At 45.4% G+C, this 18,723-nt stretch overlaps 1 protein-coding gene across 1 annotated transcript; it reads right to left on the reverse strand.

Moving 5' to 3' along the window:
* Nucleotides 1–222: 222 nt before the first annotated feature.
* On the reverse strand, nt 223–1,188 carry LOC119281919 (peroxidase 2-like). The gene has a single exon (XM_037562320.1). The coding sequence runs from the start codon at nt 1,186–1,188 to the stop codon at nt 223–225; it is 966 nt and encodes a 321-aa protein (XP_037418217.1).
* Between the last annotated feature and the right edge of the window lie 17,535 nt (nt 1,189–18,723).

Raw genomic sequence — 18,723 nt, forward strand, 5'->3', positions numbered from 1 at the left:
TGATTGAATGGTGGTAAAGTGATTTGAAGATATGTTTATTGAAAACAAGTCATCTGGTATGAAAAGAATGGGTTTGCGACAATCACGTGTAGTGAAGAAAAAAAAGAACATTTACATTTGTTTCCAAAGAGAATAAAAAGAATCCTTTACAGTTAGAATGAATTAAAAGAATATTTTACAAAAGGACAATGAGTTCACAACTCATAACATCAATCTCATTCATCAATAGGGTTTTTTGTTCACCCTCCGACAGATGTTCCTAATCTCCCCAGCCCTTCCAGTCATCGGGCTTATGTTCCCCATTTTGACCATCGAGGCTGCGAAATTCTTGAAGAAGTCCTTCTGGCTACCGGAGAACCTGTGAACGATCGGCGCGGTGGTCGTGGCGGCGACAGGGTCGGACAACATTACCTGGTCTGAAGGGAGAGGGGCGCGGCCGTGCAAGAGGTTGCCATAGTACTTGTTGTCGAAGACATCAGGGGTAACTGTGTCGAGGTTCACCAGCGTCTCCCCGTCCTGCCCGGCACTGCAGTTCTGCTGTGTGAATTGGCATTGTGCCCGCCCAAAGGTGTGCGCTCCTTGGAGGGCGACAAGGTCAGTGTCGTCGAGGCCCAAGTTTCTGAACTTCTCCTGGAGCATCTGCAGAGAGTCGAAGGGGCTTGGGAGATTGTTGGCGCTCTCAACATTGGTGGTCGTGCCATCACGGCGGCCCAACGGCACACTCCAGCGAGGCCCTCCAGCTAGCTCGACTGAGATCTCGGAGGCGAGGGCGAGAATGTCGGCACAAGACACGATGCCGGGGCACGCATTCTCCAGTGCATGCTTGATGTCGTCAACCACATCAAACCCGCGCGCTGACCTGTTGTTGGCAGGGACCTCCTTCTCGGTCATGATCGCCGGGAGGTCGTTGTCCAGCAAAAGTGAGCCATCACAGCCCTGAACAAAGCAGTCGTGGAAGTGGAGGCGGATGAGGCTGGCTGGGATGCGTGCGTCGGCGACACGGGCATTCTGGATGACACGCCGGACAATGTCATGTGCACTGGGGCACGAGTCATCGTAAAAGGACGAGCTCAACCTAGCACCGGCACCGACATGACCATTGGCTCCATGGCTCAGCGCTAGGACCAGCGCTGCCGTGAGCAGGAGGCTGCAGCGAGCAGCCAACGGGAAACAAGAGGAAACGGCCATGTGCACTACTGCACGTTTGCCACTGATGGATGGATTGGCAAGTTAGCTGCTACTAGAAGGGAACATGTTAGAGTTGTGTCGAATATTGTGTACAAGGTAGGTTACAGTTGGACTTGTAGTTGTATCGTGTTTACATAGGATGTGGAGTCATGTCCTAGTAGGACACTTGTATCCTAGGCCTCTCATATATAGCGGGGGTAGACACACGATGTAACATATGCCAACATAATAGCACAGGCGCGCAAGGAGGAGCCGGCAGCATGTGCCGGCGCCCGGGTAGCCGGTGTGCGGTATTGTGACGGTGTCACGGGGAGGAGCGCCCGTAGTCAGGCCCCGGGGATATAGCCATATCGATGAACCTCGTTAATAAATCTCGGTGTCGGGCTCGTGTGATTGCTTGGTCCTCGGATGATCGACAGTATGCTTCGGATTTATTCCAACAAGTGGTATCAGAGCTAGCTTTTTCGGAGATGAATCGTTGATCTAGAGGAAAAGCCGAAAGAAATCGTCGAGAAAATCACAGGAGCGGCTGTCAGAACAGCAGGGCGATCGTACCGTGGGTTCCGCGGACGAGGTGATTGAGCGACTGAAGATTTTGCGGCAAAGTAGCGATCAAAGGCGGCGTCGGCGGCTGCGTACAGATCGATTCAGTCGGATCGATCCGGAGGTGGTGCTCTATGCGAGACGGACCAGGCTGGCAAAAAAAGGCGTACTGACGAAGTGCGTGCGCGGCGTACTCGCGGGATTAATCCTGTGTGGGTAGGACGGCGCGTGTGGCTGGCCTGTTCGATGGTGGCACAGGCGTACGGGGGCTGGAGCTGAATTACACGTGTTGGTACGGAGGGCTCAGCCAGAAGCCAAATGCATGCGTACAGCTAGCAAGCCGCGGATTTGTTTTGGAAAAAAAGACCGGGTCCTCGTGTACGACATGGAAGGAGGCAGCAGCAGATCAAATTGAGCGAAGGAACAATTCATTGATACATCCATCAGGAGGGCTGAGGCAAGGCAAAAGCTAGCATCGTGGGTGAGCCAAGGGATTATTTTTCATGGAGTCAGCCGTACAAAGAACCATGTCTCCAACGGGTACCAGGTTTGAGGTGTAGAAGTTCACGGAATTGAAAACCCTGGGGTTATGACAGATATGGATGAAAAATTTGTTGGCACAACATGGATGCTTGAAGGCGTTGCGGGAAGTCAATTCAGCTAGGATGGAGTTGTGTTGTGATGGATGAAAATTCGCGGAAGACAATTTGGGAGCCTCGAGTGTGTCGTATAGCCGGACAAGTTCGGTTGGGTCGGACTAGATAGTCTGACGGATCGACGTGAGTCGGTTGGTACAGAAGAGGGTGGTAGGATCGGCGACGATGACATAGGAGCGTGATGCTGATGGTGACCGACTTCTGGGGCGTGGAAACACGTGGCGCATGCCCGAGGGCTTGTGCGGCTTCAACAAGACTATGGCACGGGGTTGATTCAAGACGGTGCGCACATGAGAGCTTGAAGTCGACGGGGTGCGTGGGTGGACTGATCATCTACCATGAAGTCTTGTTAAAGGTGGAGCTGGATTGAGGGGCTACGGCGTAAGAGCTCAGAGAGTCGAAGCCTATTCAGCTGGAGAAAAGCGAGTGACACGTAATTCGGACTGGAGCCCAGTGGTCTGATGGAAGCGTGAAACTCGTCATCGGTCGGTGATGATCGGTGGTACTCTGCAGTAGGGGTTGAGTGGTGTGGGTTCGCAACCCTTGAGAATCGACCGGGACAGCGGAGGCTCGACGCGGAAATAGCGGCGAGACGTGCGGCGCGCACGGGGCATGGAGACGGGCCAGGGCTCTGGTGGTCATACATGTGGTGACACAACTGCGAATTTGACTCGGGATGAGTACAAACAATGGTAAAATTCCTTCAAGTTTCAGACAGGCGGTCAAGAAAGGAGCGGTGATGTTGAGTTCAGGTAACTCTTATGTGTGACACCCAATATGTGAGTTGTTCACTTTCACGCAGGTGAGTGATCAGTGTGTGATGTCGTTGGACGGATACTCTGGAAGTTGGGAGCACAAGCTAGAGTAACAAGGAACTTGATTTTGCTCGAGTGTTGACTGTGGTCAAGAAAAGAAGGGACTACAAGTTGCAGGTGGAGTCATATGGAGTCTTTGGAGTAGCAGCGGTGCTCATGGGATAAGCTCAAGTCCAATGTACATGAAAGTTTGATGCATTGACGAACTCAAGGTGGTGGAGAATATTCGCCAAGGTGGAGTTTGTTGGAGTTGTGTCGAATATTGTGTACAAGGTAGGTTACAGTTGGACTTGTAGTTGTATTGTGTTTACAGGGTATGGAGTCGTGTCCAAGTAGGACACTTGTATCCTAAGCCTCTCTTATATAGCGGGGTAGACACACGATGTAACCTATGCCAACATAATAGCACAGGCGCGCAAGGGGGAGCCGGCGGCATGTGCCGGCGCCCGGGTGGCCGGTGTGCGGTATTGTGATGGTGTCACGGGGAGGAGCGCCCGTTGTCAGGCCCCGGGATGTAGCCATATCGGTGAACCTCGTTAACAAATCTCGGTGTCGTGCTCGTGTGATTGCTTGGTCCTCAAATGATCGACGGTATGCCTCGGATTTATTTTAACATAACAAAGGAATGTCGCAGAGATGGATGTGAGGGAAATCAAAACTGTATGGAAGCTATATATAGCCTAGCCATTTTGAAGGATGTTGAACTTGGAAGAACTTTGTGGAAGCGCGTTTGACATGTTCCCCATGCCGTTGTCAACTTGATTACTAGCACTGCCGTACGTCGCCGCCTACTTCAGCTTTCCTTTGCTGCTCATATTATTTTACATGATTTGCGAGGATAAGTTGGAAGAGGTCGTCCTTGATGATCTAAGAGAAGAGGTCTTCCTCAGGAAATATTGTGTTGTATATATTGTTTGTGGCGGCGGCCAAGGATTGCGTCAGATCAACATATGTGATAAGGAAAAGTCTGAAATAAATCTTAAATTCGTACTCGAAGTCTGAATCGAACCTTAACCTTCTAATCCCTCAAATCAGCATCTTGTATTTACCAATCCCGGTCAATCTTCGCCCTAACCAGTTTGTTATGCCGGGAAAAGCACAATCCCGGCCGGGAATACAACTGTGTGCACTCCAACAGCGTCATCCCGCTAGACTACCTGTTGTTCCGGCAGAACAAGGAGGCTATGGCATGCCTCAACGTGTCAGCCATGGCGACGAAGATCAGGTGGCGGTACAAGGGTGATGCATCCACGAGCCGGACGCTCACTCTGACAAAGCTGAGACGTGCGTACACAACAACTGACCGGCTCCGGCGTGTCCGCGTGTTACTAGCCAAAGACACAACAAACCAGACACCATGGAGGATCACATCATGTATAAATAAAAAGATAAGTTAAAGGAACACATACACATATGCACAGCCGTCGTCGCACGTCGGGACGTTGCCACTTTCTCCTCGATCCCGTGCCACATAATCAATCCCAGTATCCAAACAAGGTATGTGCGAAAAACGGCCAGGATTGACCAGGATTGGAAAGAACAGGGTGCCAATTTCAAGGATTGCAAGATCAGGATTTGATTTAGACTAAGAGCACGAAATCAAAGTTTATTTTAGACTTTTCTCTATGTGATACGTCGTGACTTTGCATGTACCTAATTGCCACTTGCCAGGAATGGGCAGATGTGAGAGACCAGATCAGTCACACCGTGTGATCCTTACATTTCTTCCATCCTTCTCCCATTCCTTTATTTTCTTTAGACGAGGAGAGATACTTTTTGCTTCTATTTTATATGTGGGAAGTCTTCAACAAGCAACACCTTTGGTTTAGAATACTACTAACCATTCCGTGGAAAGTCTTTTTAACTGTTAATATGGACGGAGGTAGTATTTTGCTATGAGTTTAGTTTGTGTTTAGATTTCCTTTTGCTGAGAGGCCACCTGTTGGCATGCCATGTTGAACTGCCATTGCTTGATGCGGGCCCATTCTTGTGCTATGAATAGGCTTCTCTTCACGACATTAAAAGATTGGTAGTTACGATCATTACCGAAAAAGGCTTTCGCCCCGCTTTAAATATAAAGCAATACGACCGAACCGATACAAAGTGGTGAGGAAACCCTCTTACAAAGCAGATCATCAAATATAATAAACATACAAATAGGAGTAGCCGCACCCCAACAAGAAGCACTCCAGACTACCGAGTAGACGAGGAACCGCGAGCCTCCAGCAGAAACCACTGGACATCCGTTGCAACGCACACACACCAAGTTGTCGGTAGAGAGAGCCCCCTGCCCTCTCACTCCGGGCCTGGAGCGCCGATCCGGCCAGCAGACACCAAGGACCGAGAACGATGCCAACGAAGTCACGTGTAAAAGATAGGATGCAGCGAGACAAGCCTACACCATAGGCGAAAGAACTTCCAGCCGGGATCCAAGCTTACCCACCGATGACGACATGCCACGACCGAAGAGAACCTGAGCTCCACGACGACAACCATAAGAGGATGACGACGCAATACGCCGCTGCCGTCGAGACCGAAGAAACGGTCAAAGATTTTCATCCGGTGCCCTAGCACAGGAAAAAGGAACCTCGACGACGCCCCCAAGAGGGACACGATACCCACAGGCATTGTCGTCACCGGTGCCGAAGCGCTAAGCTTTCGCCCGGTGCCTCACCCATGCCACATTGAGGTGCCCTAGTCACCAAGCCGGCCAACCCCAAATCAAGCATCCACATCATGATCAGGAGACGTCACTACCGAAGCACTGCCATCATCAGGATCCCCCGCCGCCCCACTCCACGCCATCCACGCAGCCACAGAGAGAAGCCACCACCACTGCAACGCCGCCTGCTGCATAGCCAAATGGCAGTCCACCTTCCAGGGCTGCCGCCCTGGCATCCAAGTGCTCGCATCCCTGCACCACCATCGGCAGCACGCCGGCAAGGGAATCAACCGCCAGACGGTGATGGAAAGACACCTCTTCCACATCCAGAGGGCCCCCGGCCACCCCACCATGCCATGCCAAGCCCCAAATCTCCAGCCACCCTGGGTGCTTTGTAGAAGGTTGAGCCGTGGATCTGCACCAGAGGGCAGCAGAGCGCCAGCACGCACCAGATCCGGTACAAGGGCTACCCGACCTGGCCGCCAGCCACCGGAGGAGCAGCAGGGGGAGGGCTCCCGCCGGCGGCCACCTAGAGCAAGGGATTTGGTAGGGCGCTGCCACACGCCGGCAGTAGCACCTCGCGAACCGGGGATGAGGCACGACAAGAACTCAGGCAGGCCGGATCCCGCCGACGGCTGCGTAGGATGGACGCCGGGACACAAACTGCGACCGAGGGAAAAGGGAGGGGGCGCCGGGCCCAGGCGCGAGCACCCGCCATCACTGACAACCACCACGGGCTTTTCCCTGGCGGCGCCGTCCGGCGGCAGCGGGGGAAGGACAATGGAGAAGGGAGGGCTAACTGAGCAGCGGCGGGGTCGCCGCCCGAGTTGCCCGCGGGGCGATTCGGGGGCACCTAGGGTTGGAGGAGCTAACCTGGCTCCTCAGTTACGATCATTGATGATCAGGTTGTGGTAGTTGCAAATGTAGTTCAAGGTGGATTGGGCAGCGTTTTTTCCTTCTGCCATGTTGATGTCTATGGACGGGTCTTTCTTTGGAGCAAAATGGATGGGTATATATAATTGTATCGAATATCTACATGTGTATTCCTTCCCTTTTAGGCAATTTTTGTTTCCGAACTCTATGTGGGATGCCACGATGTTATGTTTATTGCCTTATCAAAATCACATTGTATTTTCTCATGCAATAAACTTCCATTGTCTTTTCATGCATAAGATTGTCATATCGTAACACATTGTTCTTCTCATGCAATAAATTTCCATTTGTATACCCTATCATGCATAAGTATTGTTGATATATACAAAGAAAATTGTGTGATAAAAAACTATGCGATTAGTAGGAAAATTTTAGGATCTACTGTATGTACACGCACAAAATTATTGCCTTGTCAAAATTATTCATCTATGCATCATGAATCTAGCTTGTATACTTGTCTCACACACAAAGTTCCTAGAACACGTGCTCATGACAATAAAGTGACATGTTCATGAAAATCGCTTCGGTTAGTCAAGAAAGGAAAAGTAGCGGGTTGATTTATCCAAACAAGCCAACATACAACAATTATGTGGAGTCCCTAAGAGAGGCATGGAAGCTTAACTAAATGTACTTTGCTCCTTTTATCAATTTATGATAGAATGCTTTTTTCTATACTATCACGCGCACGTGTGCACACACACACACACACACATCAGCTTCACATCATGTTTTGATGTGCGCATATACAAAATGACTTCGAAAATTAGCTCTAGAGTAATAATTAGTGAAAAATAAGAATCGGCTTCTACATCCCATAGTTGAATGCGGTGTGGTTGCTCCACTCCACAAGTTGCCTAAAAAATGGTGTGATGCATATCTCGATTTTTTTTGTTAGTCTTATCCATTCAGGTTATGTAGGAACTAACCATGTAAACAGTCAAATTTGCAGTGCACCATCATATCTTATTGTAGTACTATTAGACAGAGACACCATAATCATCAAATTGAATAAAATATATCACTTAAAATGTTTGATCCAGTCATGAAGCTCGTCCTTAAGTTTTTTTGCTTCTTTTTGCCAGATCTCCTAGAGTACCATTTAGTTTGTGTGCATCAGATCTCCTAGAGTACCATTTAGTTTGTGTGCATCATTTGCTTGCGCCACCTCCCATGCGTTGTGACCACGAGAGTTGTAATCATCCTGAACTAACCTGCGCGCTTCAAACTTCTTCGTCTGTTCATGTGTTTTGCTCATATACCTTTGCCTACGCCCATCAACATGTAGGCTGGCATGTGATCCGTATGCTCATGAAATCCATTTAATACCTTATACCCAGGGACCAGGTAGGTGTGGCAACAACTCTATCAAGACGTTCTCGAATATAACCATCATCTATGTAGTTATTATTACTCAAAAATATTACCCTTGAAACCAAGGTCCTTCATATCAGAAAACATAACAACATCATGAAAGTTTTACATGTATACATGATTACCGGGCAACCCCCTGTTTTTCGTAGTTGAACTTCACCTCATTAAAATCTCGTATGCAGATCCATGGCAAACACTCCTACATGCGCAACGTCCGCATCAGTTAGCAGGTTTTCGTCGTCTTGTCCATTTTCGACTCCCCATAGATTCATGTGAGATGCCATTTAAAATCATCTTCTTTTGGTATAGTTGTGTCAATGTTCATTCTACTCTTCCATCTCAGACTTAACTTTATCCCGCACCTCCAAAAAAGCTCCAGGCCACCATTCTGCCCATTGTAATCCATAGCCACCATGTGCACCAATCCCAGTTTTATACCGAACTTCTCATCCATTTCTCGTCAAGTTTAGTCATTGAAAATAAAAGTATGTCAGGTTCCTCTCTCGTCCGAAGCTCTAAAAAACCAATAAATGTCATGTCGTTCCACAAACCCTGACAGTTTCAGGCAGCGCCACTTTATCAATTGGATCTTACCAGAGGTGACCCTGGGTTATCAAACCGACGAGAGGAATATTCCCTTGAAGCGATGGTCTCTAGTAAGCTTATGTTAAAGTATCAATTGCAGCTTTTGACTAGATCAAGTGCGCAAATAGTGATTCAAACACTTTAAAAAGCGGTACGGGCATGAGGTCTTAAGGCTTACAACCATGTATTTGTGTTGGGACCAGATATGATCTTAATTTGTGCATTGGAAGTCACGCATCATGATGTGCTTGTTAGAAACCGAAGTGGGGGATGTGTCGTCCAAATAACATCTTGACCGGCGCAAGATCTGCATCAAGAATCAGTTGTCCTACCGCAAGTCCTATCCATTGCGCTGGGTTGCCTTGATAATTAAAATAATGAAATCAGACAAGAGTTTTGGGTGTTTAATGACTACACCTCATGAATCCCTAAGAATAGGATATGTGTTACCTTATTGAACCTTACTGTCACCGGTGTTCGGTATAACATTTCACGGTCTCCTTGCTCCTAGCCTCACCGATGCTCGATCTCCACGATCCTAGGTACTAGCAAGGATAAAGATCGCAGACAAGACAAGAGTCATCTACGGAACAATTTTATTTCACACATATGGGAAGTTAATTCAAACCCCTTCCATTGATCCTGACAAAAACTACAAAGGGTTGCAAGGCCTATGCCTCAACCCATACCTTATCGAAACTACTCACACATGAAGATCAGATGGCGAGAAGAAAATATTGAAGAACACATCTTGAAGATTGACTGACTGCAAATATGTCTTACAATGGATGCCTTGTGCGATGCACAGTTACAAGTATGAACAGGGGCGGAGCCATGATTTAGATGTTGGGAAACGTAGCATGCAATTTCAAAAATATTCCTACGCTCACGCAAGAACTATCTAGGAGATGCATAGCAACAAGAGGGGGAGAGTGTGTCCACGTACCCTCGTAGACCGAAAGAGAAAGCGTTAACTTAACGCGGTTGATGTAGTCGAACGTCTTCTCGAATCAACCGATCAAGTACCGAACGTACATCACCTTTGAGTTCTGCACACGTTCAGCTCGATGACGTCCCTAGAACTCTTGACCCAGGAGAGGCATGAAGGAGTCGATGAGTTCCGTTAGCATGACGGCATGATGACGGTGTTGGTGAAGTGATCCATGCAGAGCTTTGTCTAAGCACTACGACAATATGATTGGAGGAGCAAACGGTGGAGGGGGGTACCGCACACGGCTAAGACAATTGATGTGCCTTTGGGGTGCCCCCGTATATAAAGGAGGAGAGGGGAGGCCGGCCGGCAGAAAGTGCTAGTATTCGACTAGAGGGGGGTGAATAGGCGTTTTTTATGAAAGTCTTCAAAACAGGGGTGTTTTGAAGACAAAGAATAGAAATGAACCTATTGACATGCAGCGGAAGGTAGACTACACTAGACAAGCGATAGTCAAGTAAGCAATGTAGTGAAAGCACGAAGACTATCAGCAGCTAGGTAGTATGGATCAGGATGGAAGATAGTATGAAGCCAAACAGTCAACAGTCTTCACACAGTGAAGACAATCAGAGCAGGAAAGTGGGTAAAGACTTCGCGAAGACAAACTGTAAGTAAGGTGAGCGAGGAAGGATAGAACCAGTTGCTCGGAGAGGACAAGGGGTTTGTTGGACCAGTTCCAGTTGCTGTGACAATTGTACGTATGGTTAGGGAGGCTGAGATTCAACTCAGAAGACCGTGTCTTCATCTTATTCCCCTTGAGCTAAGAACACTTAGTCCTCGCCCAATCACTCTAGTAAGTCTTCAAGGGAGACTTCCAAACCTTCACAGAGTTCATTCACCGGCAATCCACAATGGCTCTTGGATGCTCAGAATGCGACGCCTAACCGGCTGGAGGATTCACAGTCCTCAAGTGTAATAGGTCTTCAGATCACGCGGAGAGAAAGACTTCAGTGATGCCTAACACTCTTTGGCTCTAGGTGTTTTGGGCTTTGTCCTCGCAAGGATTCTCTCTCAAAGGCTTCGGAGGTGGGTTTCTCTCGAACGACAAAAGTCGTGCACTAACTCTGAGCAGCCACCAATTTATGGTGTAGGGGGTGGGCTATTTATAGCCAGGAGGCAACCCGACCTGATATGTCCAAAATTACCTTGGGTCACTAAGGAACTGACACGTGTCCAATGGTCAGATTTCAAACACACGCGGCAGCTTGACTTGGGCTACAAGTAAAGCTGACTCATTGTCTTTGCTCGAAGACATAGGATTTGGTTGAGCATCACATCAGTCACTCTGACTTTGTTCACTTGGACCCCCACTTCACAGTACGGTGGTTCCTATGACTCAACAAAGAAGAGAAGGAAACTCCGAAACTACTATGTCTTCGCACTCCATAGCCTTCACGCGATGTCTTCTCCTGTCATAGTCTTCAATGTGAATATCTTCACGGACCACCATTGTCTTCAATGTCTTCACACATTTGTAGGGGTCATCTCTGGTAGGTAAACCGAATCAATATGGGACTACAACCTGTGTTATCCTGCAATTCTCACAAACACATTAGTCCCTAAACCAAGTTTGTCATCAATACTCCAAAACCAACTAGGGGTGGCACTAAATGCACTTACAATCTTCCCCTTTTTGGTGATTGATGACAAACTGGTTGAAGTTTTCAATGTGGACAAAAGTATGTGAAATTTTAGAGTTGTGAGTATTGTCTTCATACACATGACGAGGCTCCTGTTGGGGAACGTAGTAACTTCAAAAAAAATCTACGCACACGCAAGATCACGGTGATGCATAGCAACGGGAGGGGGAGTGTTGTCCACGTACCCTCGTGGACCAAAAGCGGAAGCGTTAGCACAACGCGGTTGATGTAGTCGTACGTCTTCACGATCCGACCGATCCAAGTACCGAACGTACGGCACCTCCGAGTTCAGCACACGTTCAGCTCGATGACGTCCCTCAAACTCCGATCCAGCCAAGCTTTGAGGGAGAGTTCCGTCATCACGATGGCGTGGTGACGATGATGATGTTCTACCGATGCAGGGCTTTTCCTAAGCACCGCTACGATATTATTGAGGTGGATTATGGTGGAGGGGGGCACCGCACACAGCTAAGAGATCCAAGGGATCAATTGTTGTGTCTAGAGGTGCCCCCTGCCCCCGTATATACAGGAGCAAGGGGGAGGGGCGGACGGCCTAGGAGGGGGCGCGCCATGGGGAGTTCTACTCCCACCGGGAGTAGGACTCCCTCCTTTCCTTGTTGGACTTGGAGAAGGGGGGAAAGAGGAAGGAGAGAGAGGAAGGAAAGGGGGGGCGCCGCCCCCCTCTCCTTGTCCTATTCGGACTAGGGGGAGGGGCGCGCGGCCCATCCCCGGCCGCCTCTCCTCTCTTCCACTAAGGCCCATGTAGGCCCAATAGCCCCCGGGGGGTTCCGGTAACCTCCTGGTACTCCGGTAAAATCATTTCACCCGGAACACTTCCGATATCCAAATATAGGCTTCCAATATATCAATCTTCATGTCTCGACCATTTCGAGACTCCTCATCATGTCCTTAATCACACCCGGGACTCCGAACAACCTTCGGTACATCAAAATTCATAAACTCATAATATAACTGTCATCGAAACCTTAAGCGTGCGGACCCTACGGGTTCGAGAACTATGTAGACATGACCAACACACGTTTCCGGTCAATAACCAATAGCAGAACCTGGATGCTCATATTGGCTCCTACATATTCTACGAAGATCTTTATCGGTCAAACCGCATAACAACATACGTTGTTCCCTTTGTCATCGGTATGTTACTTGCCCGAGATTCGATCGTCGGTATCTCAATACCTAGTTCAATCTCGTTGCCGGCAAGTCTCTTTACTCGTTATGTAATGCATCATTCCGTAACTAACTCATTAGTTACATTGCTTGCAAGGCTTATAGTGATGTGCATTACCGAGAGGGCCTAGAGATACCTCTCCGACAATCAGAGTGATAAAACCTAATCTCGAAATACGCCAACTCAACATGTACCTTTGGAGACATCTGTAGAGCTCCTTTATAATCACACAGTTACGTTGTGATGTTTGGTAGCACACAAAGTGTTCCTCCGGTAAACGGGAGTTGCATAATCTCATAGTTATAGGAACATGTATAAGTCATGAAGAAAGCAATAGCAACATACTAAAGGATCAAGTGCTAAGCTAACGGAATGGGTCAAGTCAATCACATCATTCTCTAATGATGTGATCCCGTTAATCAAATGACAACTCATGTCTATGGCTAGGAAACTTAACCATCTTTGATTCAACGAGCTAGTCAAGTAGAGGCATTCTAGTGACACTATGTTTGTCTATGTATTCACAAATGCATTATGTTTCCGGTTAATACAATTCTAGCATGAATAATAACATTTATCATGAAATAAAAAAATAAATAATAACTTTATTATTGCCTCTAGGGCATATTTCCTTCAGTCTCCCACTTGCACTAGAGTCAATAATCTAGTTCACATCGCCATGTGATTTAACACCAATATTCACATATGTATGTGATTAATACCCATAGTTCACATCGTCATGTGATCAACACCCAAAGGGTTTACTAGAGTCAATAATCTAGTTCACATCGCTATGTGATTAACACCCAAAGAGTACTAAGTTATGATCATGTTTTGCTCGTGAGATAAGTTTAGTCAACGGGTCTATCACATTCAGAGCCGTATGTATTTTGCAAATATTATATGTCTACAATGCTCTGCACGGAGCTACTCTAGCTAATTGCTCCCACTTCCAATATGTATCCAGATTAAGACTTCGAGTCATCTGGATCAGTGCCAAAACTTGTATCGACATAACCCTTTACGATGAACCTTTTGTCACCTCCATAATCGAGAAACATATCCTTATTCCACTAAGGACAATTTTTACCAATGTCTAGTGATCTACTCCTAGATCACTATTGTACTCCCTTGCCAAACCAGGACAGAGTATACAATAGGTCTGGTTCATAGCATGGCATACTTTTATAGAATCTATGACTGAGGCATAGGGAATGACTTTTATTCTATTTTCTGCCGTGGTCGGGATTTGAGTCTTACTCAATTTCATACCTTTGCAACACAGGCAAGAACTCTTTCTTTGACTGTTCCATTTTGAACTACTTCAAAATCTTGTCAAGGTATTTAGTCATTGAAAATCTTATCAAGCGTCTTGATCTATCTCAATAGATCTTGATGCTCAATATGTAAGTAGCTTTATTGAGGTCTTTCTTTTGAAGAACTCCTTTCAAACACTTCTTTATGCTTTCCAGAAAAATTCTACATCATTTCTGATCAACAATATGTCACTTACATATACTTATAAGAAAGGTTATAGTTCTCCCACTCACTTTATTGTAAATACAAGTTCACTGCAAGTCCGTATAAAACTATATGCTTTGATCAACTTATCAAAGCGTATATTCCAACTCCGAGATGCTTGCACTAGTCCATAGATGGATTGCTGGAGCTTGCACATTTTGTTAGCACCTTTAGGATTGACAAAACCTTCTGGTTGCATCATATACAACTCTTCTTTAAGAAAACCATTAAGGAATGCATTTTTGACATCCATTTGCCAGATTTCATAAAATGTGGCAATTGCTAACATGATTCGGACAGACTTAAGCATCGCTACAGTTGAGAAAATCTCATTGTAGTCAACACCTTGAACTTGTCGAAAACCTTTTTTGCGACAAGTTGAGCTTTGTAGATAGTAACACCACAATCAATGTTCGCCTTCCTCTTGAAGATCCATTTATTTTCTATGGCTTGCCGATCATCGGGCAAGTCCACCAAAGTCCATACTTTGTTCTCATACATGGATCCTATCTCAGATTTCATGGCCTCCAGCCATTTCGCGGAATCTGGGCTCATCATCGCTTCCTCATAGCTCATAGGTTCGTCATGGTCTAGTAACATGACTTCCAGAACAGGATTACCGTACCACTCTGGTGCGGACCAAACTCTAGATTACCTACGAGGTTCTGTAGTAACTTGATCTAAAGTTTCATGATCATCATCATTAGCTTCCTCACTAATTGGTGTAGGAATCACTGGAACTAATTTCAGTGATGAACTATTTTCCAATTCAGGAGAAGGTACTATTACCTTATCAAGTTCTACTTTTCTCCCACTCACCTCTTTCGAGAGAAACTCCTTCTCTAGAAAGGATCTTAGCAACGAATATCTTACTTTCAGATCTGTGATCGAAGGTGTACCCAATAGTTTCCTTTGGGTATTCTATGAAGATGCACTTCTCCGATTTGGGTTCGAGCTTATCAGGTTGAAACTTTTTCACATAAGCATCGCAGTCCCAAACTTTAAGAAATGACAACTTTGGTTTCTTCCCAAAGCACAGTTCATAATGCGTCGTCTCAAACGGATTTTGATGGTGCCCTATTTAAAGTGAATGCAACTGTCTCTAATGCATAACCTCAAAACGATAGTGGTAAATCGGTAAGATACATCATAGATTGCACCATATCCAATAAAGTGCGGTTATGACGTTCGGACACACCATTACGCTGTGGTGTTGCATGTGGCGTGAGCTGTGAAACTATTCCACATTGTTTTATATGAAGGCCAAACTCGTAACTCAAATATTCTCCTCCACGATCAGATCGTAGAAACTTTATTTTCTTGTTATGATGATTCTCCACTTCACTCTGAAATTCTTTGAACAATTCAAATGTTTCAGACTTGTGTTTCATTAAGTAGATATACCCATATCTGCTCAAATCATCTGTGAAGGTCAGAAAATAACGATACTTGCCACGAGCATCAACACTCATTGGATCGCATACATCGGTATGTATTATTTCCAATAAGTCAGTAGCTCGTTCCACTGTTCTGGAGAACGGAGTTTTAGTCATCTTGCCCAAAAGGCACGGTTCACAAGCATCAAATGATTCATAACCAAGTGATTCCGAAAATCCATCTTTATAGAGTTTCTTCATGCGCTTTACACCGATATGACCCAAATGGCAGTGCCACAAATAAGTTGCACTATCATTATTAACTTTGCATCTTTTGGCATCAATATTATGAATATGTGTATCACTATGATCGAGATCCAACAAACTATTTTCATTGGGTGTATGACCATTGAAGGTTTTATTCATGTAAACAGAACAACAATTATTCTCTGACTTTAAATGAATAACCATATTGCAATAAACGTGATCAAATCATATTCATGCTCAACGCGAACGCTAAATAACATATATTTAGGTTTAACACTAATCCCGAAAGTATAGGGAGTGTGTGATGATGATCATATCAATCTTGGAACTACTTCCAACACTCATCGTTACTTCCCCTCAACTAGTCTCTGTTTATTATGTAACTCCTGTTTCGAGTTACTAATCTTAGCAACCGAACAAGTATCAAATACTCAGGGGATACTATAAACACTAGTAAGGCACACATCAATAACCTGTATATCAAATATACCATTTGTTCACTTTGCCATCCTTCATATCCACCAAATATTCAGGGTATTTCCGCTTCCAGTGATCATTTCCTCTGCAATAGAAGCACTCAGTTTCAGGCTTTGGTCCAGCTTTGGGGTTCTTCACGGGAGTGACAACTTGCTTGTCATTCTACTTGAAGTTCCCTTTCTTTCCCTTTGCCCTTTTCTTGAAACTAGTGTTCTTGTCTATCATCAACACTTGATGCTCTTTCTTGATTTCTACCTTCGTTGATTTCAACATCATGAAGAGCTCGGGAATCATTTCTGTCATCCCTTGCATACTATAGTTCATCACGAAGTTCTAGCAACTTGGTGATGGTGACTAGAGAACTCTGTCAATCACTATCTTATCTGGAAGATTAACTCACACTTGATTCAAGCGATTGTAGTACCCAGACAATCTGAGCACATGCTCACTAGTTGAGCGATTCTCCTCCATCTTTTAGCTATAGAACTTGTTGGAAAATTCATATCTCTCAACTCGGGTACTTCCTTGAAATATTAACTTCAACTCCTGGAACATCTCATATGGCCCATGACGTTCAAAACGTCTTTGAAGTCCCGATTCTAAGCCGTTAAGCATGGTGCACTAAACTATCAAGTAGTCATCATTTTGAGCTAGTCAAACATTCATAACGTCTGCATCTGCTCCTGCAATAGATCTGTCACCTAGCGGTCAACAAAGACATAATTCTTATGTGCAGCAATGAGGACAATCCTCAGATCACGGATCCAATCCGCATCATTGCTACTAACATCTTTCAACACAGTTTTCTCTAGGAACATATGAAAATAAACATATGAAAGCAACAACGCGAGCTATTGATCTACAACATAATTTGCAAAATACTACCAGGACTAAGTTCATGATAAACTTAAGTTCAATTAATCATATTACTTAAGAACTCCCACTTAGATAGACATCTCCCTAATCATCTAAGTGATCACGTGATTCAAATCAACTAAACCATGTCCGATCATCACGTGAGATGGAGTAGTTTTCAATGGTGAACATCACTATGTTGATCATATCTACTATATGATTCACGCTCGACCTTTCGGTCTCAGTGTTCCGAGGCCATATCTGTATATGCTAGGCTCGTCAAGTTTAACCTGAGTATTTTGCGTGTGCAACGGTTTTGCACCCGTTGTATTTGAACGTAGAGCTTATCACACCCGATCATCACGTGGTGTCTCAGCACAAAGAACTTTTGCAACGGTGCATACTCAGGGAGAACACTTATACCTTGAAATTTAGTGAGAGATCATCTTATAATGCTACCGTCAATCAAAGCAAAATAAGATGCATAAAGGATAAACATCACATGCAATCAATATAAGTGATATGATATGGCCATCATCATCTTGTGCTTGTGATCTCCATCTTCGAAGCACCGTCATGATCACCATCGTCATCGGCGCGACACCTTGATCTTCATCGTAGCATCATTGTCGTTTCGTCACCTATTGCTTCTATGACTATCGCTACCGTTTAGTGATAAAGTAAGACAATTACAGGGCGATTGCATTGCATACAATAAAGCGACAACCATATGGCTCCTGCTAGTTGCCGATAACTCGGTTACAAAACATGATCATCTCATACAATAAAATATAGCATCACGTCTTGACTATATCACATCACAACACGTTGTGCAAAAACAAGTTAGACGTCCTATACTTTGTTGTTGCAAGTTTTACGTGGCTGCTACGGGCTGAGCAAGAACCGTTCTTACCTACGCATCAAAACCACAACGATAGTTCGTCAAGTTAGTGTTGTTTTAACCTTGGGCACCGCTAGGCATCAGACTACTGATGTTTGGCTCCTTGTCAGACCAGTCCTTGTCCGTTCGATCCAATGCACGGTAGACGTCCGATGTAAGTAGTACTACTAGTTAGGCCGTGAGTTTAGCTAATTTGTTTCGTTAATTGAGTGCTTCATCATAACTGTCCCCGCATCCATCACACTTCCCGCTTTTACGCGAGTAATACATGGGCTTGAGGTATCGTAGGCCGGTAGCTAGCTTACATGCATGATGCATGGATCTCGTCATCCATCAATCACGTGTGATCTACCATATTCTCCGTCCTCTATCCATGCCCATGTTTCCTACTTCGTTATTTTGCTTCCAGCACAACACTGTATGTTCCCGTGCATCCCTAGAAAAAAACTATGCTTCCATAGATAGATTAATTTGCTTGCTTTGCAAAACTATGTTTTGTGGGCACATTTTATTTGGTTTACTATAATTTTAGTTGCTTCATACACAATTTTATATGCTTCGTGCACTTGCTTATATTCAACTTTGTTTTTTCTAGATACTGGAAATTTTGATGCTAGTGCATAACAGAGTTTCGTCGATCAAGGAAGCATGATGTATGACATTGAGCATCTTCCGCACACCAATATTTGCTTCCATATTCGTTTGTAATATTTGCTTCCATATAAAACTATCTCATAGTATCACATATTTTCT

The sequence above is a fragment of the Triticum dicoccoides genome, chromosome 3B (genome assembly GCF_002162155.2).
Source record: "Triticum dicoccoides isolate Atlit2015 ecotype Zavitan chromosome 3B, WEW_v2.0, whole genome shotgun sequence".
In the NCBI taxonomy this organism is placed as follows: domain Eukaryota; kingdom Viridiplantae; phylum Streptophyta; class Magnoliopsida; order Poales; family Poaceae; genus Triticum; species Triticum dicoccoides.

What these genes read in the sequence shown, in the direction of transcription:
- LOC119281919 (XM_037562320.1), bottom strand. Translation starts at nt 1,188, where the DNA reads ATGGCCGTTTCCTCTTGTTTCCCGTTGGCTGCTCGCTGCAGCCTCCTG.